The following is a 23626-nucleotide window of genomic DNA, read 5'->3' on the forward strand; positions in this document are numbered from 1 at the left end:
TCAATCCCCAGTTACCACCACCACCCATTTATTCAAAGAATATGATTTCTATCATGTGATGGCATAAATAATTCCCAAAACTTCTCTTCTAATTATATTTAATTGTAAAATTTTACAAAATAGTCATTTCTCATTATTCATGGTAGTTATGTTCTGTAAAGTTGCTGGGAATGCTTCTAAGAGAAATATAGCATTAGGTTGTTGTGAGCCTCTGGTCACAACATTTTTGTCAAGTGATCAGTACATAAACCTGTTTGATGTGTATCTGTTTATGGACACTCATTTAATACTTTTATTTTTGATTCATTAACATTGAACTCACAGTTAACAATTGTAAAACTCATGCCTATTTTTTTCCCATTAGGCACAGCACAACTCTTAGGCTTAGGAATACTAGACCTTAGTTAAGCATTACATTCTTGGGAACCATTTTTAACCACCCCTGCCATGCTGGGGATTGAACCCAGGGGCACTGTACTACTGATCTGTATCCCTGGCCCTTTTTACTTTTTGAGACAAGGTCTCGCTAAGTTGCTGAGATTACAGGGGTATGCCACCATACCTGGCCATTTCAACATTTTAAAACAGCAAAATCACTAATGAAAATGCAAACCAATATGGCACTAAAAAGTTTAAAGGACACTTGTTTATGTTAGAAGAATGGAAAAAGAATGTAAAGTGTGGTCTTGTTCAACCTTAGGCCAGGACCGTGTATGAGTTAATTCAAATTTTTTGTCATTCTTCACAAGTTCTCACAAAAGCATTGATTTGGGAGTCAAGTTAAGCAAGTGGGAAGATTTGCAAATTGAAAATTTGTGAATATCAAGGACCAACCGTATAGGTTTTTTAAACCTTAGTATAGAAAGGGATATGGCATGGTATATACACTTAAAATAACTGACACTCAAATCTAAAACATCAAATAAAACTAAAAAAATAATCTTCTTACCATAAATATTTCTTTGGAACATTGTGTGAGGATTGTGCTAAACGTAGAAGACAGACCTAATTCAACCAAACTCTCCAAGTGAGTCATTTTCTCAGTTTCGGTCTCTTCTCTTGTTTGCTCCAATGTACTACTTTCTATAAGTCCAAAGCATCTAAATAATCCATACAAAATATAATTTTAGCAACTAAAACTTGGTTTAACATTTGATGATAATTAACAAATTAAATATCTATCACTTTTCAAGGGATAGGGAGAAATTTCTGTCTAGGGTAGAACAGCCATTTTCCAAATATCAAAAGAAAGACAAGCCTAGGCTACTAGCTGGTGCTCACCTGTCCATAAACTGCAAGACGAAATCTTCAAATTCAGCTGTGGCGGAACACAGTTCTCGTTCCACCTGTAACACCCAAATGTGGAGAGAGATTACAAATAGCCTTTGATTTTTTTTTTCTCTGAACTAAAAAAACCCAATTATGGCCTAAAACAGATTTAACACTGAATTATTGTGTTGGATACTGTGAGAAACAATACCATAATCACACATCAATTCAGAACAACTCAATCCACTACTTTCTAGGAACCAAACAAAAGGTAATTAACACATTTTACAAGGGTCAAAAACAACGTAAGGGCTGGGATTGTGGCTCAGCCGTAGAGTGCTCACTTAGCACACTCAAGGCCCTGGGTTTGATCCTTGGCACCACATAAAACTAAGTGAAATAAAGGAACTGTGTTCAACTACGACTAAAAAATAAATATTTAAAAAAAAAAGTAGTCAACTTTATTACCAATTAGAGTTAAAACTGCTAGTATAAAAAGAATGGTGTCTCACTACTTGACATCCAAATGAAGCAAATCAAGTATTAACATGATTATAATACAGAAAATAGTTGTGAAAAAAAAACACCATAACCCTCCCCGCAAAGTCTCTTTTCATTAGCTGCCAATACTGGGAAAGTTTATTCCTAGGTTGATAGAAAAAACTTTGACCCACTTCCTATAGGTGCTACACAGACTATCTTACCCAGTGATAGTCTGGCATTTTATTTATACCATTCTAGTAAATGAAACTTTTGTACAGTTATCCAAGTTTGTTTCAAAACTATCTAATATACATTAAGAACGCACATGCTTTAAGAATTAGAAATGAATTTAATCATTTTTAACCAGACAGCAAACTTACTTCTGTTAGGTCATCCCTTTCCTGCAGTACAGATGAACAATCTACTAAAGGCACCAGAGTAGAAAATGTTGCTATAAACTGGAATGTGATCTGTGGGAAGATGCAAAAAATTTTCAACATTAATCATATAATTTTATTTCAATTCAAGCATACCATAAGCTAAACAGCTCCCCTCTCCAAAATTATCTTGAGGGAAATCCTGCAACAATCTTTCTGAATATTTTTCCCTTATAATTTCACATTTTTAAGTACCCAAAACTTAACTGGCTGTCACTTCAATAATGAAGTTATACTAAATTTATTTTCCATATAGTTACTTATTAGGTTTAGGTACAAAGTTCTCCAATCTTTTGTTACTGAAAAGTTGCTTAGTTTTCCACCTCAAGTGTAATACTATTTTAACTAAGGGTAAAAATAAAATGCTCATGCAGAACCTAGAAAACCAGAAAGGGAAAATGAGAAAAATGACACTAGCTGTATATAAGCAGAAGTTGGCATTTTTCTTCACATTCCCTTTATGCTGATAGATGAAGGAAAAGGTAAATGATCAAAACATGGGATAGTTTTAAAAATATCTGTTTAAGGAAAAATAGTAAATACCTAATGAGCTTTAAAACATCATTATCATCACCACAAAAGTGGGAACTTAATAGAATAAGTTATTCTTTATATACATGTAGTTGGCCAAAATACATTCTGTCATATATAACTAAAAAATTTTTTTAAAAATCATATGATCAGGGCTGGGGATGGATGCAATTCCCAGCACCACAAAAACAACAAACAAACAAACAAAAATTTAAAAAAAAACCCTTTTACTATCATTAAATATATACAGGTTATGGCAAATTACGTAACAAAGGAAGGTATAAGCTACAACAATTTCTCATAAATCTAAACTTAGGCACCAACATATATAATGCTGTCATCATTAACAGATTTTATGATGAATGGTGTTACAAAGAACTTCAGATTTTAAATTCAAGATGTTCTTTTACAAAATATAAACACAGAATCAAAAAAAATCATCAATATGCTCACCATGCATTTACTAAAGTCATTTGGATCCACCCCAGGCAATGCTCTCATCAACAGAGGTAGCATATGTGTTGGACCTTCAGGAAACCATCTGCCCCCTGATACCAAACTTCGGGCTACTCCAATTACACAACTTAAAGTAGCTGTGAGCTGGTGAGGTTCTGTTAATGTCTCTAATGCAGGATATGTTCTACAGTTTGAAAACAGAATTTTACAACATTAAATATACTAAATTCATATACTGCATTGTGATGTAAAAAATAAATCAACAGAGTATCTGGAGTGAAAATTTGCTGTCAATGTTAATAGAATCACACATATAAAGGAAAAGTACATGCACAAAAAAGTATAGTCTGGTGCATCTTTTTCCAATCCCCTATTATTGTCATCTCTATCTATGCAAATTCTACATGAAGAGGAGAATAAACTAATGGACTTGAGTTATTTTATCCACCTTAATCCACATTATACTAACCTAATGGTTCAATTAAGAATAATAAATTAGAAACTGAGTATAGTGGGACACGCTTATAATTCAAGTGGCTCAGGAGGTTGAGGCAACTTAGCAAGGTCCTAAGTAACTCAGTTGAGACCCTGTCTTTAAATAAAATACAAAAAAGGGCTGGGGATGTGGCTCAGTGGTTGAGTGCCCCTGGATTCACTCCAGTACCAAATAATAATAATAAAATAATAATAATAATAATAAATTAAAATACAGGAATAAGTTACAAATACCCACTCATCACTTTTATAGGAAATATAATCTCACTGAAATGTAACCTGCTCTTTTTTAAAAAGGCTTAAAATCACAAATCAGTTATACAAAACATGATAATATTCCTGGCGCTAGAGGGAGAGAACTGTGGGGAATAAGACAAAGACAAATGTGAATAACAAGGTAACTAATGAATTGATAACAAAGATTTAATTAAAAAAAAAAGACAAATGTGATGTTTGGTCACGAAGTATTTAAAAGCTAACAATATCAATCTATTTTAAGAAGGCAGGGGTATCCAAAATATAGTTATTTTAAATTCCACTTATATGGGAAATTTCATTATGTATTATGTGGAGAAAGGAAGGAAGGAAATTTATAACTAAGATTTAAAAAAAAAAAAAAAACCCATGTCCTATTGTAAAAAGTGAAGGAAGCACATTACACTGAAGAATCTTTGGAAATGCAAAACTCTAAAGTGTACACTACCATGTGGGGCTTACAGCTTTATTTTAAGTTCTGCATTTATAAAAGGAAAAAAACCTAAAAATAAGTCATGTCACAACACAGCACAAAATTACAGTTCAAAGTCTCAAAAAAATGACATTTTGGCTAAACACACAATATTGCTCAATATATTAAATTTATCCAAACATTGAGAACTAAAGAAGAAAGATGCGACCAATGTACACAATTTTGTTTATAAAGTTCGTTCCTTCTACAAAATACTTTATCTCATTATTCATAATTACTCAGTCCAAAAATAAATAAGGTAAGCCAAGTGCGGTGGCACACACCTTAATCCCAGCAGCTCTGGAGGCTGAGAGGAGGATAGCGAGTTCAAAGCCAGCCTCAGTAAAGGCGAGGCACTAAACAACTCAGTGAGACCTGGTCTCTAATAAAACACAAAATAGGGCTGGGGATGTGGCTCAGTGGTAGAGTACCCCTGAGTTCAAGCCTGGGTACCAAAAAAAAAAAAAAAAAAAAGGAAAAGTAAAAAAACACTGAAATCCTCCTCCAAAATTTCAGCTATGAAAATAGCTGAAGTCCCTCCTCCCTAGGGAACATCAATGAACCTACCATAACTATTAGCTTCTATTACCCAGTAGAGATCAAGGAGCAAAATACACTGTGAACTGAAGATAGGGGAAATTGTCTACCTTTTCTATACCATTTACTAATTATCTTCTATGAGTTCAAGAGTTTCATTGTTCCAAGACATGTACACCAGGTGAATGGTACAGTGTTTGCCTAGAATGTATTTGGGTGGGGGCTCTCAGTTACACCCCCAGCACTTCCAAAGAAATGAGGCTGAGAAAGTAAGGTACAACCTAACTTGAATATTCACTGCAATGAAAACAGGATGAAACTGCATCATAAAGCTACTGAAATGTATAGGTAATGGAGCCACATTTTGGTAAATATCTTAAACAGTGTGTTTAAGTAACTGTGACCATATTACATATCCTGACTCAACAGGAGGTTCAAATGGACTGTGGTCTGGATTCCTTCACTAAGGACCCCTACATAAATTCTTATGAAATTCAATTGTAGATCACTCTGGGATCCAAAAACTAACATGTTTACTTTTACCTTTTAGAGAAAAACAGTAAGGTTCAAGTTCAGGTAGCAGAAAAAGACAACGCTTAATAGAAAGCTGAAGTAATAATTTCTTGAACACTCAAACGAAATCTCCTTCTTAGGATGCACTATTCCTAGATTGTGAGAGTAACTAGGCAATTAGAGAGCTACTTTAGATACTGTTTTAACACACAAAATAAAATGAATGCAATCAAATTTACACTGTAAATACAATACACCAAAGATTATACAGTACATGAAAATAATTAAGATAATGAAATTTTCCTATCATCACTGATTCACTGCCACATTCTCACATTCTCAATACTTAGTGACACATTTTGAAGGAAAAAAATAGATCTTAATTTATGAAAAAAAAAAAAAACACTGGTAACTATCATATGCAGATATCCAAAATACTTACACTATTCATTTCCCTTTCATTTTTTTCTCCCTAATAAATCTTTATCAAGTTACGAATCATGTTAAAACCTCTTGTTTCTCCTCTAAAAATAGATAAAAGCCCTGAAAATGCAAAACAGATTCCAGAGAAAGGAAAAGGAACAGATGACAAGACTAACTTAGCTATAGTTGAACCTTCCACTAAACAGGTATAGCACTTACCTTTCAAGCACAGGGGGTATTACTAACTCAGGTCTCATGAGTGCAAGATTCTGCAGAGCCTGGGCTGCTTCTAGACTACCAGTTTTGCTAAACATAGCCAAAAGAACAGGCTGAATAATGCATTGTACAAAGTCTGTAACATCTTGATCAGTAAGCTTATGGCTATCAGGCACAGGAGTTAACCAAGAGGGCTTCTTGTATCTTTCACGATGCAATCTTCTAACAACACTGTTTGGCAATCGCTGAAGTAGTTTCATTAACTTGTTCTGGGAACAAAGAAACAAAAAGTTCTAGGTAGTTGCAACTTTCTCTTGTAGATATTTATGGCTCTTCTCTATCCACTCAAGAAAGGATTTTTGAAATAATAGCTCTAAATACAAAGATTACTGCAAAACTGTATAGAATTAAACACTATCAATTAAATATTGAGAACAATTAATAAAAAATGAGTTTTGACAAGCATGGTGGTGCATGCCTGTTATCCCAGTGACTCAGGGGATAGGAAGTTTGAGGCCAGTCTCAGCATTCAGCAAGAACCTCAGTAATTTTAGCGAGATCCTGTCTCAAAAATAAAAAGGTCCCTTGCTCAATTCTCAAGTACCAAATAAATAAAATAAAAATTAGTTTCAAATTCTAGTTTTAAGAATTTCTAGCACCACATAAATTTTCTGTTGCATAAAAAGCCATTTTAAGGAAGTAAAAAAGAAAAAAAAAAATCTGCTGACATGATAAAATAGAAATGATCCTATGGCATTTTTGTTATTGTCTTTTGCAAAAAATGGCAGTTTGTCATCAGTAACCCATAGCAGTATGTCTTATTTCTGTATGTTCTATGAAAGTAATAACTTACTAGGCAATAGTTAAGTATGACCATATTTTTAAATTTTTTAAATACTATAGATCAAATTGAACATACTCACCAGCCAGCGCCCATTATTTGAAGGATGGTAAAAAGATGTGATGCTGTTAAACAAACCAGCTAAGTGTTTTTGCACTAGCTTACTTGGTCCACCCTGTTCAAATAAAAGAATAAAAATGTCAATATCTACATTACACTGCAAAAAAAGGAGACAGGGTCAACAGGCCCAGGCCTATATACAAATCTATAATGTGGTTCACCTTCACACTGATGACAAAAATCAATTCTATCTCTAAATAAGGATCAAAACAATTCCCCAATGAATTGAATGCAATTTAAAACATTCTACTAAAAATAAAAACAACTAAATTAAACACTTGGGGGGGAGTGTATTTTTTCAACTTAATAGTATATTTTAGAGTTCTGAAATAAAATAACATGCATACTAAAATTTATTACTAAGATCATTATCCAAAAATAACTAATGATGGCTAATATGAAGCACATAAGGCATTTCTTAAATGAATCATTAAGTGAATTCCTCATCCTTTGGAATGGTAAGGGATGAAGGGATGCTTTACATAAATGTAGTTATATATTTTATGATTACTTCCAAAGGTTTAAAATGTCCAAACTTGTTATATTGGGCCCTATTTTTTACTCAAATAAGAAAATTATTTTTATTTTTCAATCTATTACCAAAACAAACAATCAAACAACATAACTTGGAAGGAAAATGAGGGGAAAAAAGATAGCTTTCTTCTATCAAGTTGATAGAACTACAATTTGAACTTAAAATCTTTGTCTTGTGGTGATCTTTCAAGATATAGCACAAAAGTAAACTAAAATGTCAAATTATATTAGGAACATGACTAGCTGCTAAATGAAATCCATGTTCATGTTTCTAAATCCAGTATCTAGAATAGGCCAGAGACCATAATAATTTTATAGCAAAATGCAAAAATCTGCAAACATCTGGCAATAATTAGCATTATAGATTTTATTGCTGGGGCTGTTTTTCCAGTAATGGGAACTGAACCCAGGTAGGCCTGCACTCTACCACCAAGCTACATCCTCAGACCCCTTTGAAAATTTATTTTGACATAGGTCTTGCTATTGTTGCTCAAGCTGGTCTCAAACAATTCTTCTGCCTCAGTCTCCCTAGCAGCTGGGATGATAGGAATATGTCACCATGACCAGTTTCGTTTTTTTTAATTTTATTTTTACATTTAACACAAAATATAGCCACCAATGAGAACTGTGTGGGAAGGCAGAGCAAAATGAACTCAAGGCTTACATTAATCACCATCTAGATCTGTGGCTCCCAAAAAGTGAGTTTCACCTTATTGCCTATATAAGATAGTAAGCAAACATGTAGTTGTTGTATTCATCTCTTACTGAATGTTAGGAAAATGGGATTTCTCTTCTTAACAATAAAATGGTAAGAACAATGGGGAGCTTGAATTTCTTGCTATAAGCCTGTAACAATCAGTTGGTCTTTTCCACAAAAATGATGTCAAACAGAACAATTCAAGGAGAGAGCTCTAGAAGCAATATATCAACGTTAAGTCAGAAAATCATAGTTGTTCTAAAACTGCATTCCTGAGATGACACCAAAATCTAAACTTATGACATATTTTTTATTTTCTTCAATGATGACAATCAATTGATCCTTCATACTTTTCCCTTCACTAAGATAATTATAAAATTTTGTTTTCAATAATAATTTATGTGAATATTAACAATGAAAGAATAATGGGATTTCTGGTCAGTTCTGAGTTATAATCCTATCTTGGGAGAGTATCTTATCTGAGTCTGGTTCCACATCTGTGAAAAATGTTTGACATTTTGAATTCCTTAAAACTTTTCATCCTATTTGTAAGATGCATTGGTTAAGAAGATTTACAAATGCTAGATTATGACTACATTCTAGATCTGATATACATGAACATCATCAGAAATGAACAACATAAGAAAATATCCAAGAATCTTAGCAAGCCCCAGGCCCTGGGTTCAATCCTCAGAACATGAAAACAAGCAAGCAAGAAACAATATATCCAAGATTCAAGTGACCAACCAAACCACAAACATGGACTTCAATTTTTTGTATGGTTAAGGCAAAATAGAGATGACAAATTTATTTATTACAAACCATCATGGCAGTGATCCATATCACAGCATGGCCTATATCATAAGCATTTGTTAAAAATCTTGGAACTAACACTTGACTGCTTCCCACTGGGAGGTTCAAACTTCTCAAAATTCTTGTAAATATCTTTAAAAACAAAAAAAAGGAAAGATTTTTTTTAAAGGATAAGAATTAAGAATAAATACTTAAGGTATCAAAATTAATTTCTTAAATAGCTTAGTGCTATACATTAGTGATATTGAGTATACTCTCATCTCATCTTGGAGGTCTTTAAGCAACATTATAATTGTTTAGTCATTTGCTTTAATTTTAAAAAACAATACGTAAATATTAATAATACACCATATGACATAGGTCACAGGCACAAGGATGATTATCAGCTGTGTCCATGTCTCCCAAAATTAATGAGATTTATAGTTCAACATAAAAGGCAAAACAATATGTGGTTAGACATGAAAATTTTTTACCCACCTGCCTCTCTCTACACATACACAAATTATCATTCCTATGCTCCTGTTCCATGCCCAGGATGCACAACACCAACTAAAATTTAAGTATCTCTAGCCAATTACTTTCCTATTTCAAAATTTTAATGCTAGCTTCATTTTTCCCTTAAGTATTTGTATTTTAATCAGTCACACAATAATTTCATTGTAATGCAATTAAATTTATGTTTTAAATCTATATCTTCGTTGATGGATGCCCAAAGGTGGGGGGGAAGTACTTCTCCTTTCAATTAGTTTTAATAGCCAACGGCAAGAGAAAGAATAAACCAAGGCAACCAGAGCCTTTCTCTTACTTCCAGTCCTGTTCTAACATCAGTGTATACATCAAAAACACCTGGATGTCGTATCTCTAGTCCTACTAATGTTCCAGAAGTGATTCTACAGGTGAAATATCAAAGATGCAATATTAAGAAACACCTGAACCTAGAGACACTCTACCTTAGTGTACTACAGAAAAATACATATTGTGATTTAAAAAGTGTGTAACCCTTTAATAGTAGTAATCAAATATAATGCCCAAAATTTGTTTTCAAAGGTATGAATCCATGACACCCTTGATATACTTAGTACTTCTATACTCACTCTGAAACTTATAGTTCATGTCCTTATAGGAAAGACAAAAATCATGTACTCTTGATACCCTGATGTTTCAGTTGCTTACTGAAAAGACTGGCTCATCTCTATTTTTACTAAGAGCCAAAAAAAAAAAAAATTATGTGGCACTGGGCATTAGTATACAAAAAACACTTCTCCTTTACAATACAAAGTTGATTGTCAGTGCTGTTGTATATATGTTAAAATGTTCTTAATTACCTTTGGTACATATGGATCCCAGTCTATGTACCCTATATTATCTGTAGCCAATCGAGCAAAGAGATTTACCAGTTGCTGAAAATAAACAAAACAAAACAAAGTTAAGGAGAGTATTTCTTGCTGCTTTAAAATATCATAGTCTTGCCCCTTAATCATTTGTTCTTACTAGCAGTCATTAGCACAATTTGACACATTTTTTTTAAAAAAATCTCCAAATTTAAGTTCTGATTTATGTCACTCATTTTGCATCTAAAATGTTTATAAAAAGAAATGACAAAATATCATCAACAATACAAAACAGGGGCTGGGGATGTGGCTCAAGCGGTAGCGCGCTCGCCTGGCATGCGTGCGGCCCGGGTTCGATCCTCAGCACCACATACAAACAAAGATGTTGTGTCTGCCGAAAAACTAAAAAATAAATATTAAAAAATTCTCTCTCTCTCTCTTTAAAAAAAAAAAAAAATACAAAACAGAAAAGGAAATTTTAATCCAATAAAATGTTTTTTAAAAAAATCTATCATGGGGCTGGGGATGTGGCTCAAGTGGTAGCGCGCTCGCCTGGCATGCGTGCGGCCCGGGTTCGATCCTCAGCACCACATACAAAAGATGTTGTGTCCGCCGAGAACTAAGAAAAAATAAATAAATATTAAAATTCTCTCTCTCTCTCTCTCTGTCCCCCTCTCTCTCTCTTAAAAAAAAAAAAATCCATCATGTGTCCAGCACTATCTAGTGTAGGTTACAAAGAAAATATTTTTATACTTTATGCATTTTGTAATATATGCTCACACTCCTAGATAGTGATAAATAGATGTCTACTTTTATTAGAAAAATAGTAAATAAAATGAAAAATGAATTGATCATAACACTGCTAATCGAAATTCTAACAAACTGAAGTTACTTGTCAAGTGATCTATTTATCTCCAAACAAAAACATAATAAAACAAGAAAAACAGGATACTTACCCCCTCCCACTGTGGGAGATTTTGCACTGAAACCCAAAGGCCAATTAATTCATCAAACCAAAGTCTGAAGAAGAAAAATGTTGTTATGAATAGCAAGTGATTATAGAAAGTGGTTCAAAGCCAGGTATCCATTGTATTTTTTAAATCTATTATTCTTACTGATAACTACACAACCTAGAAAAAATAATACTGAAAGTTACAAACTTAACAAAATAATGGAATATTTCTTGTCTGAATATTCCCTTCCCAATTTATGCTATAAAATGTGATCTCATCTATTAAAACATCTGTTGTACTGTTAAATTATTACTGTCAACTCCTAATAGCTGTTTCCAATTTTCTTTCTCTCCCCTGACTTTGTCCATTAATGTCTTCCTGTTACTATTTGTTCTTACTATTCTCTTTTCCTTTCTTTCCTAATTTCCTAAAGCCGTCATTCTTATTTGGCTTGTCACACAGCCTTATTTTCTCTTTATTTACAATCTTCTGTTCAACTGTTTTAGCCTTCACACACTTCAAGTATAATAAACATAATGGATGAGTTTGCAAATTTAAACTTACTGCTTTACTAGGTTGTTCATATGTGTATTTCCTGCTATGTTACTGAATTTGTTAATATACGTATATACTTACTTAAAACCTTTATGATGAAGTTCTGGAGGAAGGGAGGTAGGAAGAAATATTTCAAAATATGTGATGGCCTTTTGCATCGTTACATCAAAAGGACACATTAAAGGCCGCCATTCCTCTAGCATTTCTGCTGTTGCATCTGCTGGAAAATACCTAATAAAAAAGAAAGTTTTCATGTGTCTGATCATTGGCTAAAAACTCTACAACATCAATACATGACTGACCAAAAACGGGAAGGAAGAGATGAGATGTTTAGCTCAGATGTAGAGCACCTGGGTTCAATCTCTAGCACCACAAAAAGGAGGGTTGTAGATTTTATAAAGTATATCACATACCACAAATATCAAGATAGCCCACAAAAAACACACATTTTTACAAAAAATAAAATATATATCCTAATATACCTGGGATAAAGTAAATACTCTTTTGTCAAAAAATCTTTTAAAAACTTCTGTGAAGTTGGTAAAATTAGATTAAAAACCCTTCAATCACCCACAAAATTAAGCATGGTTGTTTTTTTTTTTTTCTTTGTCCTATGTACTAGTAATTTTAAAAAAGTCTTATATGAGCCCGTTCTACATAAGAAATGGAAATCAGTAAGTGAGTAAAACTGGAATCAGTCCAGAGGTCTCTGGGACCCTTTGTTATTCTTGTTTATTTGTTTGATACTAGAAATTGAACAAAGGGATGCTTTACCTCTGAGCTACATCTTTAGCCTTTTATCTTATTTTTATTTTGAGACAGGGTTCCACTAAGTTGCTGAAGCTAGCCTCTAACTTCTGATCCTCCTGCCTCAGCCTCCCGAGTCACCGGTATTACTACATGTGTGGGCTACCACATCTGGACTCTTGACCCCTTTGGATGAATCTCTGGACACTTTTTACCCTCATGGAACTGCTAAATCCTTCTGTGTACCAGAAGACTGAACTAAGAATCTGGTACTAAAGATTCTAATATTCTGCAATTATGTGACATGGCCAGAAGCATCCCTGAGGTAGATATGTAACAAAATTAAACTCTCAAGTGTGCATATACATACAATATTAAGGTAAATGGCTAAAGATGACACATGTATGGTTGCCCATTCAACATAAGAGGTTTAAAACAAGAAATAATGTCTGAGAAATATGAATTCTACCCAAGGATGTTGGGAAAATCCTGGAGATCTACTTATATCTTTGGCTTACCCAACATACTATGAATCCTGCTATATTTTCCTAAACCTGTGTTAATGTAAATCATACTTCAATCTTTTATGTGAATTACATAAAAGTAATTCTGCTGAGTTCACCAAGCATTATGTGCCAGGTCCTGTGTAATGGGTTAAAACAAAACAAAAAATAAACACTATGTTTCACCTTCAAGAATTTCATACATAAATCTAATAATCTAAAATAAAAAAACTGGGAGTTCTATAAATTACCCAAGAACAAGTATGTACCTTGGTAATAGTTAAGTTTCAGTGAGGAAATGTAGGCTAATATGGTAACTGCCTAAAAAAGTCACTGCTCATTGGGGGCTTGTGACTTAGGTTAGATCTTAAGCCTCTTATGAGGGAGACATTACATTCGCTGAAAATACATTTGCACAAGACTAAGTAGTATAACAGGCCAGTGATAAATATATGCACTACCACTGTATCTGTAGCAAGAAAAAAAGCCTTAGAATGGCTGGATAAGAAAAATATAGTTCAGGACTGGGGATGTGGCTCAGTAGTAGACTGTTTGCTCAGATGAATGAAGTACTGGGTTCCATCCCTAGCACCACCATCAGAAGAAAACAAGAATATAGATCAAATACCTAAAATTGGACTTGACTTAAATTCTATCCATATTCATTTTTAATCATAATATAGGACATTTATCATAAGAATGTAAGAATTGAGAATTAAATATTCTGAAACAGAACATAGTTAGGAAAAAATTAGACTACATTCTTGTCACAATATTTTAATGTAATATCTACAGTGCTCATTTTAGAAAATATTCTGATCTAAATAACAAATGATACTTTAGGAAAACCTTTCAAATAAAGATAGCTATATATAAATTACAGTATTCTTTATAACAGGTAACTTAAAATTTTCTAAATTTATAAATAAAACATGAAAAATTCAGTTCAAGAGCTGGGAATGATATGCTACATTAGGTGACTAACATCACAAATTTGGAAACTGTTTATACCTTTAATTTTCTCTTCAAAACATACTAAAGTTGGGGGAAGGCCCACAGACACAAGAGGCTTTATAAATTGAGAAGCTACTTACGGTCGGCAGCTTTTCACGAGTGTTTTGAGAACATTTTCTACAGAACTGGAGGAGGAAAAAGCCATTTGATAAATTAGATTGGGCTATTTTAAAGAACATTAATAGTATTAAGCAATTTCTAAGACATGTTCATATATTCAGCTATTATTTGTTTACATGTAATAACTAACCCTTCTCTTTCTTACAATAGAACTGCAAGGATTAACTACCTAAACTCCTAATCTACTATTTCCTCTGCCCTCATTTTGCTCCTTCTCTGCTACAAAGAAAACATTACACTGGAAAAAGGCCAAATTATTTTCAATCTTTACAAAGTAGGGAGCAATGATCATACTTATCACACATGAAGTGTGCTCAGTGACTTGAAACTTCAGTTTTTATTATGCTGCATGTACATCAAAATACAAACAGCAGACATACCAAATCTGGTAAGCTTCTATGAGCAACTGCCAGAAATAAATTTTGTAATCAGTTAACAAGAGTTCTATAATCCTCCAAGGCACTTTATTGCCAGCAACAATTATCAAAAACAGCACCCATCTCTTTGACCAGCTACTAGCAAAGTTAGATGAGTAAAATGAAAAGCTGGAACTTATTTTTCAACATTTCAGAACCTCAAGGGAATATCAAAACAAATTAGCATATAAACTTATAATGAACATTTCTGTTTTAATGAAAAGGCCAATGTATACTAATTTAAATACATGACCAGAGTGGAATATTTTAAATATTAGCTAGAAATATAGTCAAAAGAAGTCACATTGCAAACAAGCCAAACAGGGACAGTAGGTAATTTTGAACTGAAATTTTAAAATAAATGTGATTGCTTATAGGATGGTAGGTATGAGTAAAAATAAAGTTCTCAAATCTCAAACAAACAAACAAAAAAATATGTATATATATGGAGGAAAAGGGTAATGTTCAGGCAGTGTTTCCACCTAACAGTCTCAATAACCTTCTTTGAATTCCCTAGTCCAAAGGTTTAACTTCTCTGAAAGCTAAAGAACAAAACTGCAAAGAAACTAGTTCCAAGGAATAACAGACTCAGCATGCATAACCAATATTATACTACCAATACAGAAAACTATAATCTCTTTATTTGGGAGCAATAAGAATCATTTTAATTTTAAAACTACTCGGAAAAATTAAATGAAGAGGAAACCAGAAGATAATCATGAGTTGACTTCTAAATTAAACAGAGAGCCACATGACCAGAAAGCCATCATGAAGCACTTTTTCTGATCAACAGAGAGCTAGGCTCTCTACTTTCTTGCAGGGAAAACAAAGCAAAAACAAATAATAAAACAACAAGAAAAAAAAAATCTAAGCAAGTCAGAAACACAGTTTAGAAAAAAATCTAAGTTTGCCAGGTTAAAGAATGGGCAAACTTCTCTCAACTGAACTTAAAGACCACGGCTCTGATTTTTACTTAAACGTTTCCAAGGTGCTTATAACAAGCCTGTCTGTTCATATATTTATACACATTTATGCTTATCCATTTATTTATAATATTCAATAAATATTTTCTATCAGGACAACAAATAGCACAGATCTTGGGTCTTCTTTTAATTTAGATTGAAGAACAATTTAGGAACAAATTTTAGAATAAACAGGCAAGGTCTGAAGAGCCATCTATAGTTCCAAACTAAATAATAGGCCAATTTAAATGCAGATTTTGAAAAAATAATTCTAAAATGATAAATTATCTTTCCAGAGAATTAAGCTGAAGATACACAATTCTACAACTTCCTAATGTTTGTGTTCCCACTAACTTTTTTTTAACACTCCTTCTGTGACAACTGGTTTGAGACAGTGTAACCCCAAAAACCTGTTGCTTCTAAGTAACTTCCTACACCAACGAATTTTGACTTAATGTCAAAACTGATTCTAGAAAGCAAGTCATAAAAGGCTGCACAGCTACAAGTTTTCGCTAGTTAATTAACACTTGGTATCGTCACTTCACTTATTATGAGGACTAGGGTTTGTGGGAATGTGATTTAATTCACCTAAATAAGGCTGATTTCAACCCCTTCTTATACATAAGGCCTGTACCATTGGATTTATGCTCTTTATCCAGAAAAGGGTACAATCTCTCTAACCTGTGATATCTGTATAGTGACCTTTTGTGATTCTTGTAATCTCTCAAGATGAAGGGAACAATGTTTCTGTTTAAAAATAAAATAAAAGGTTAAGGCTAGATGCTACTAGACTATATTTCATTAAGTTTTAGAGGGAGTGAATAATCACTACATACTTTGTAATTGTTGGAAATTTATAATACTAAAGTGATTTAGTATTTATAATACTAAAGTGATAACAATTCAGAACACTTTTTTTAATCAAAAGGGATCTACAGAGTGACTAAGCTTTGGATGGATTTTCTCATACCCCAATTCCTCCTGGAAATGGCATGTTAAGTTGAAAAGAATATCATATAATGGTTCACAGTTTGAGCTTACATTAGACAGATCTGAATATGAATACAAATTCTTCTACTTCCTAGTAGTACAATATTATAGCAGTTTTTTCATCAATGAGCAACAATACTTACCTCTCATAGAACATTTACAAAAATTTAATAAGATAATATATAAGTCAGTTATTAAGTGACCCAGAATTAAACACAATAAATGTTAACAATTACTGCTTCACATTTAGCTAAAATAAACTACATTCTCGATGTCTGTAAGAATTGAAATTTTGTGCTCATTTTGTTTTTACATTGATTCTATCACCTCTGAGTGGCTATAAATTAATGATTTAGGAAATAACATCAAAATGGGAAATTCTTCAAATGCTACTGTATTATTGGGGCAGAAAGTGAGTTCTTATTCCAGTTTCGACCACTGACTGAGTGCATTCTCTCTGGATCGCAATTTCTCCTTACGAAGACATTCCTTATGACACACTAATAAATGCTAACTATGTAGCAAAGAAGTGTGAAGATAGTCAATCACCTTAGCCTCCAGTTATTGATGTAGTGAATTTTATATAAATTTGAGTTTTGAGTCTCATCTCCATGGTTTTATTTAACTATCATGACAATATTCACCTCTAAACCAAAGAAATGTACAGTAAATAATAGGAGAATAAACTGAACTGCTCATAGCCAGAAATACTTGCAGCTTTGTTTAAACTAAAATTTGACCTCAGGCCAGATGTGGTGGTACACACCTGTGATCCCAGCGACTTGGGAAGTTGAGACAGGAGGACTGCAAATTCCAGGCCAGCCTCAGCAACTTAGAGACCCTCTGTCTCAAAAAAAAATTTAAAAAGGACTGGGAATTAACCCCTGGGTTCAATTCTTAGTACCACACATTAAAAAAGGATTTCAGAATAATGTTTACTTTTTCATAAATGAAATGGGAAACTATATCAACAGCATTCTGCATTTCTCTGCCTTAATCTCCTCATAACTTAATTGGAATTGCCTATACAGTATTCTTTCTTTTTATGCAAGCACATAGGAGTTGGAGTCAGTTTTACTTTCTCTAAATATAAACAAAACCTGTCATATATCAGTTAAATATTTTCCATCTACCCAATCTTTCAAAATCTTATATTACTCAGTTAAATGAGCAAGTGGTCGTTTCATACAAAATTAAAGTCAAGGTAATTACATCATAAACAAAGTTACAAATAACATCTTTATCATTGATGAAGCGAGCACTGTTTTTTCATTAAACTTAGAGAAAAGTACCTCTCTATGGCAAATGCAGAAAACTGTAGTAATCCTTACCATTTGTAAAAAGACCATTTATAACTACTCTAAGTGATGACAAACCTGATTATAATAACTAATAATTACTAAGTTTTTTATTCTTTTTTTTTCCCTAAGATAAGTTTTTTTAGGGTTAGATACATAACTCAATTGTGGAGCATTTGCCTACTAAGTTTAATTCTAAAAACCATAAGAAAGAAACAGTTATTTAAAAAACATCACTGTACCACAGACACAAGATATCATATTAAAAATCATTAAAAAAATCATTTATACAGTTAGGCATAGTGTTCCACTTCTCTAATTCCAACTACTTTGGAGACAGAAGCAAGAGGATCAAAAGTTTGAAGCCAGCCTAGCCAACTGAGGAATACTCTCTCTCAAAAATGTAAAAATAAAAATAAAAAGGGCTCAGAATACAACTTAAGTTATAAAGCACATGCCAAGCATTTGCGTGGAAGTAGGTTTAATCCCTAATACTGCAAAAAAACAAACAAACAAAAAAAAAAAACCTTTTTTTTAAGTAAACAGAATGTTTCTCAAACAATGTATTAAAAAATCACTGCAGGGTGGGCTGGGGATGTGGCTCAAGTGGTAGCGCGCTCGCCTGTCATGCGCAAGGCACTGGGTTCGATCCTCAGCACCACATTAAAAAAAAAATAAAGATGTTGTGTTCACCGAAAACTAAAATAATAAATAAATATTAAAAAAAAATCACTGCAGGGATTGGGGACTTAGCTCAGTGATAAGAGTGACTGCCTGGTACATGTGGGGCCCTGGGTTCAATCCCTACAACTACCATTAAAAAAAAAAAATCCCCCAAACATTGCAAATACCATATTAATAATCAATATTTACTGCTGGATACATGCCCATAATCCCAAAGATTCAGGAGGCTGAGGCCCTAAGCAACTCAGGGAGATCCTGTCTCTAAATAAAATATAAAAAGGGCTGGGAATATAGTTCAGTGGCAAAGTGACCCTATCAATATTCAATATCCTACCAAAATAATAATAATATTTAAAATATCAGTATTCAATATCCTACCAAAATAATATTTAAAATATCAGTATTCAATATCCTACCAAAATAATAATATTTAAAAAACAAGAGTTACCTGCACCCATTTGTAAAAATTGATCTAAGTATAATTCCCATACATTTTGTTAGCAGCAATACTCTACACAATGTGTGTGCTTCCTATATTTCTAACTTTCAATTTGTGCTTTTATTTTTTATGAAGTAAACAATAATCATTTGTTATATTGCTAGTGTCAAGTTCATAGTTACTTATCTCCTTTCCAATTCTGCTTTTTCTATCAAATTAAAAACCCTGATGATTTCTTTCTCCAGTAGGAAGCAGAAATAGATGAGTGAAGAAAAAGGTCTTTTGCCCTTGAGACAGAGGAAGAAAAAAAAAAAAAAAACAGAAGGGAGAGAAAAAGAAAAAGAGCCTGGGAGAAGAAAAGAAGGGAAGGGAAAAGGAGAAGAGCAGAGAGAAAGAAGTTAACCTTTGCTCCAAATACATGGCAGGCTAAGCAGTCATTTCAGAAAAGACAAACACATAAAAGATACAACTTTTAGATTTGAAAGAAATAGTTAACAAATGAAGCAATCTTTCAGTTAGATTATAAAAATAGTATTCTAAAAATAGTATGAAAACATGCAGTCAGCTGACAAAACTGTTGTAAAATGTGTCAGAATACATCTAAGATGAAAATACTCAAAACAAAAATACCAGTACAAATAAGCATGACATATAAGTGGCTCTTTTTAAGCTAAGGGGTTTTGGAAATAAAATGTCTGTAAAGAGTAATTTTATCCAGTGACTGTAAATTTAAAGCACTGCTGTATTAGTGCATGAAATAGAACGTTAAGCAGAAAAGCAAATAAAAAATTATTAGAAATTCAGAACAAAGGATTGCTTGGAGGAGTGAGGAAGAAAGTGTCACTGTATAGCTTCCCACTTCTTCAAAGACTACTGGAATCCTCAATTCAAGGAAAGTGTGATAAAGAAAGACCAAGAACCAAAACACTGTGAAAATCTTTCAAACTGAATTTTTATAATTATATACAGATTAATCTGAATAGAAATAAAGGTGTTACTTTCAAAAGAAAACAAAAGTATAACAGTAAAAGGACTAAAAAAAATTAGAGAAAATAATTACAGAGAATCACAGTCTTGCAAAATGTTTTTAAGTACCATATTCTTTTTTTTTTTTTTTTTTTTTTTTGTGGAAACAGGTTCTCACTATTTTGCCCAGGCTAGCTTGGACTTTGATCCTTCTGTTTCCACCTCCCAAGTCACTGGGATTACAGATGTGCACACAATGCTTAGCCTATTTTTAAACTTATACAGAGACACTAAATTTCTAATTTTTTCTTATAGTGCAGCTTCTCACCAAGTCCTCTTAAAAGTAGTTTCAGATTCCCAATAATTTTTTTTTTTAATTGGGGGACGGGTACTGTGGATTAAACTCAGGGGCATGCCCATTTTTGTATTTTATTTAGAGTCAGGGTTTCACTGAATTGCTTAGCACCTTGCTTTTGCAAAGGCTAGCTTTGAACTTGAATCCTCCTGTCTCAGCTTCTGAGTTTCTGGGAGATTACCAGTATTCTTTCTGAACCCTTTAAACTTGAACAACTTATCACTTCAAAGAAAAGACTCAAGGGCTGGGGATGTGGCTCAAGTGGTAGCGCGCTCGCCTGGCGTAAGTGCGGCCCGGGTTCGATCCTCAGCACCACATACAAAGATGTTGTGTCCGCCAAATACTAAAAAATAAATATTAAAATTCTCTCTCTCTCTCCCCTCTCTCCCTCTCACTCGTTCTTAACAAAAAAAAAGAAAAAAAAAAAAAGACTCAAGCAATGATGCTGTACTTTATAACATATACTCTGTATAGTGAAGGTACACAGCCCTGTGTGAAATACTTCACACCACTGGAACAATATAGCTCATCTTCCTAGAACATCAATTTTAGTCATAGATATACAGAGAAATGTTTGCTTATAAAAACATTACCTAATAAACCTACTGCAGATCTGAACATTTAATACATGAAACTTCCAAGAAATATCTCATTCCAGGATCTCTTTAGTTAACACCTTAGGGACATGAAGAGGGTGTTAGTGAAAATGCTAAGAAGCACTGATACAAAGAAAGGACTACTGGATTGGAAATGAGAAGGCCTGGGTCTTACAAATTAAAAGTAAGATAAGGCAAAGAGTACTGAACCAGTCCAGTAATAAGGACTGAAGAATGAGGCAGAAATTTTTGATTATTTGAATCCAAGATAAAAGGTAACAAAAATTAGTTGAGTCCCTAAACTACATGTAGAATGTACTTGGGAGTGTGGGGAAGGGAATGGAAGTGTAGTTCAGTGGTAAAACACTTGGCTAGTATTTTGGATGAGGCCTTAGGTTGTCCCAGGTTCAATTCCCAGTACCATGGTGTGGGGGTAGGGGTGAGGGTTGGGGTCTGTGTTAGAGCACTTGTCTAGAAAGCATTTTAGAAAAATATCCAAACATATCAGATTAAGTAGATGCAAAATATGAATACTATATTGTGTCTTTTTATGTAATGACACAATATGCATGTGCATGATGAGACATAAATGTTTTATAATGAACTACTTTCCTATTATTTCTCTTTTTAGGTTTAATAATAATAATAATATTTGCCACTGAATAGACATAATGAGCATAGGTAGGTTAAAATAATAATAGTAGTGATATTAGGTGCTGGGGACTAAATCCATGCCCTGGTACGTGCTAATAACCACACATCCTATACTAAACTACACTACTACACTCCCAAGGGCTAGGGATGTGGCTCCGTGATTAAGGGACCCTAGATTCACTCTCTAGTACCAAAAAATACAAGAGAAAAAAATAATTAATAGAGACATAGGGGCTGGGGATGTGGCTCAAGCGGTAGCGCGCTAGCCTGGCATGCGTGCGGCCCGGGTTCGATCCTCACCACCACATACCAACAAAGATGTTGTGTCCGCCGAGAACTAAAAAATAAATATTAAAAAATTCTCTCTCTCTTCTCTATCATTCTCTCTTTAAAAAAAAAAAGAGAGAGACATAAAATGGTATTCTTCAGGTAATGAGTACTTAAGCATATGACAAATAATTCTAGACAGCTCTAGATAATGAAAGGAAATAGCTATTAAAAATTATATCATTTGTAAATTTTATTTTAAATAATTAAAAATATACAACAATGGAGTGGTGAATCAATCAGAGTTGAGTTACTTATTTAAATCAATTAAATAAAGATTTCAGCAGAACCACAGTGTTTCTTTAAAATACTAAGAACACTAAGAGCACCAGGCACAGTAATAAGCATCTGTAATCCCAGCAATTCAGGAGGCTAAGGCAGGAGGATGAAAATTCAAGGCCAGCCTCAGCAACTTAGAAAGGCCGTAAGCAACTTGATGAGACCTTATCTCAAAAAAAAAAGGACTGAGGTTGTGGTTCAGTGGTTAAGCACCTCTGGTTTCAATCCTAAGTACCAAAAAAAAAAAAACAATGCTAAGAGCAGCCAGATATGATGACCCATACCTTTGGAGGCTGAGGCAGGAAGATCACAAGTTCCAGGTCAGCTTGGGCAACTAGCAAAACCATATCAAAATAAAAAATAAAAAGGGCCAGGGATGTAGTCAGAGGCAGAACAAACTGCTGGATTCAAATTCCAATACAAAGGAAGGAAGGAAGGAAAGGGAGGGAGGGAGGGGGAGAGTGTGTGTGTGTGTGTGTGTGTGTGTGTGTGTGTGTGTTTGTGGTGAAATTTTAAAGCAGAAAGGTTTCCATAAGAGCAAGGACAATTTGATGCTTCAGACACCATAAGCAAGATATCAAAATTTCAGGGTTAGAAAATGAAAAGTACCAACCAACAGGCACTAACAGAAAATGTTGTGGCAAAACAGTTGGGACTATTGAAGATGAAAGCCAGACATTTATTAGTGCTCACCCAGAACTTTGTAAGAAGAAGCTGCCTCTTATAAGAAGAGGCAAGACAAAATGATAATGCTTGCATGGGATGTTTTAAGAACAGGACATACTGAAGGACAAGAAAGCACCAAACCAACTGAATTCCCTTACCTCTCACTAATGACTTTCAGAGGCAGTCAAAAAAAAAAAAAAAAAAAAAAGCCAGAAAAGTTTCAGAAAGATAACTGATTTGAATACAGTGCTAAGGTCCCTGAAATCCATGAAGTAGTGATGCCAATCATAAATTCTTTGAACTCATATTTAAAGAAGGCTTAATCAAGCCAATTCATGCCATCCTCCTTGAGGGAAAGAGTATTCAAAAGGAATTTTTAAAAAAATTTTTGTTGTTTATGGACCTAATTTTATTTTATTTATTTATATGTGGTGCTAAGAATCGAACCCAATGCCTCACACATGCTAGGCAAGCACTCTACCACTGACTTATTAACCCCAGCCCCTCAAAACCAATCTTTATAATGCTTTTATATTAAATTTTGAGTTTGCATAGCAAAATTTATAAAAGCATATTTTACACATTGTATCAGTTTCATGATGAATTTTATTACCTTTATGGTTGCAATAAAGTTTCCTTGTTTTAACATTTAAAACCTTCAGAAAATAAATGATTCTGA

The 23626-nt window shown here is 33.5% G+C and overlaps 1 protein-coding gene across 2 annotated transcripts in view; it reads right to left on the reverse strand.

Moving 5' to 3' along the window:
- The window catches only part of Psme4 (proteasome activator subunit 4), a 99451-nt gene that overhangs the window by 55868 nt on the left and 19957 nt on the right, over positions 1–23626 (reverse strand). Inside the window, exons 4-15 of one of the 2 annotated variants that reach the window (XM_077792083.1) lie at positions 17450–17530; positions 14276–14320; positions 12013–12162; positions 11380–11443; positions 10418–10492; positions 9102–9224; positions 7011–7103; positions 6091–6356; positions 3174–3360; positions 2133–2222; positions 1282–1346; positions 950–1100 (exon numbers count right to left, since the gene is read on the reverse strand). In XM_077792083.1, the coding sequence (XP_077648209.1) occupies positions 950–1100; positions 1282–1346; positions 2133–2222; positions 3174–3360; positions 6091–6356; positions 7011–7103; positions 9102–9224; positions 10418–10492; positions 11380–11443; positions 12013–12162; positions 14276–14320; positions 17450–17530 (1390 nt within the window). The remainder of the gene's footprint in view (positions 1–949; positions 1101–1281; positions 1347–2132; positions 2223–3173; positions 3361–6090; positions 6357–7010; positions 7104–9101; positions 9225–10417; positions 10493–11379; positions 11444–12012; positions 12163–14275; positions 14321–17449; positions 17531–23626) is intronic. The other variant, XM_026399930.2, reaches the window with a different exon arrangement.

The sequence above is a fragment of the Urocitellus parryii genome, chromosome 12 (genome assembly GCF_045843805.1).
Source record: "Urocitellus parryii isolate mUroPar1 chromosome 12, mUroPar1.hap1, whole genome shotgun sequence".
Taxonomy (NCBI): domain Eukaryota; kingdom Metazoa; phylum Chordata; class Mammalia; order Rodentia; family Sciuridae; genus Urocitellus; species Urocitellus parryii.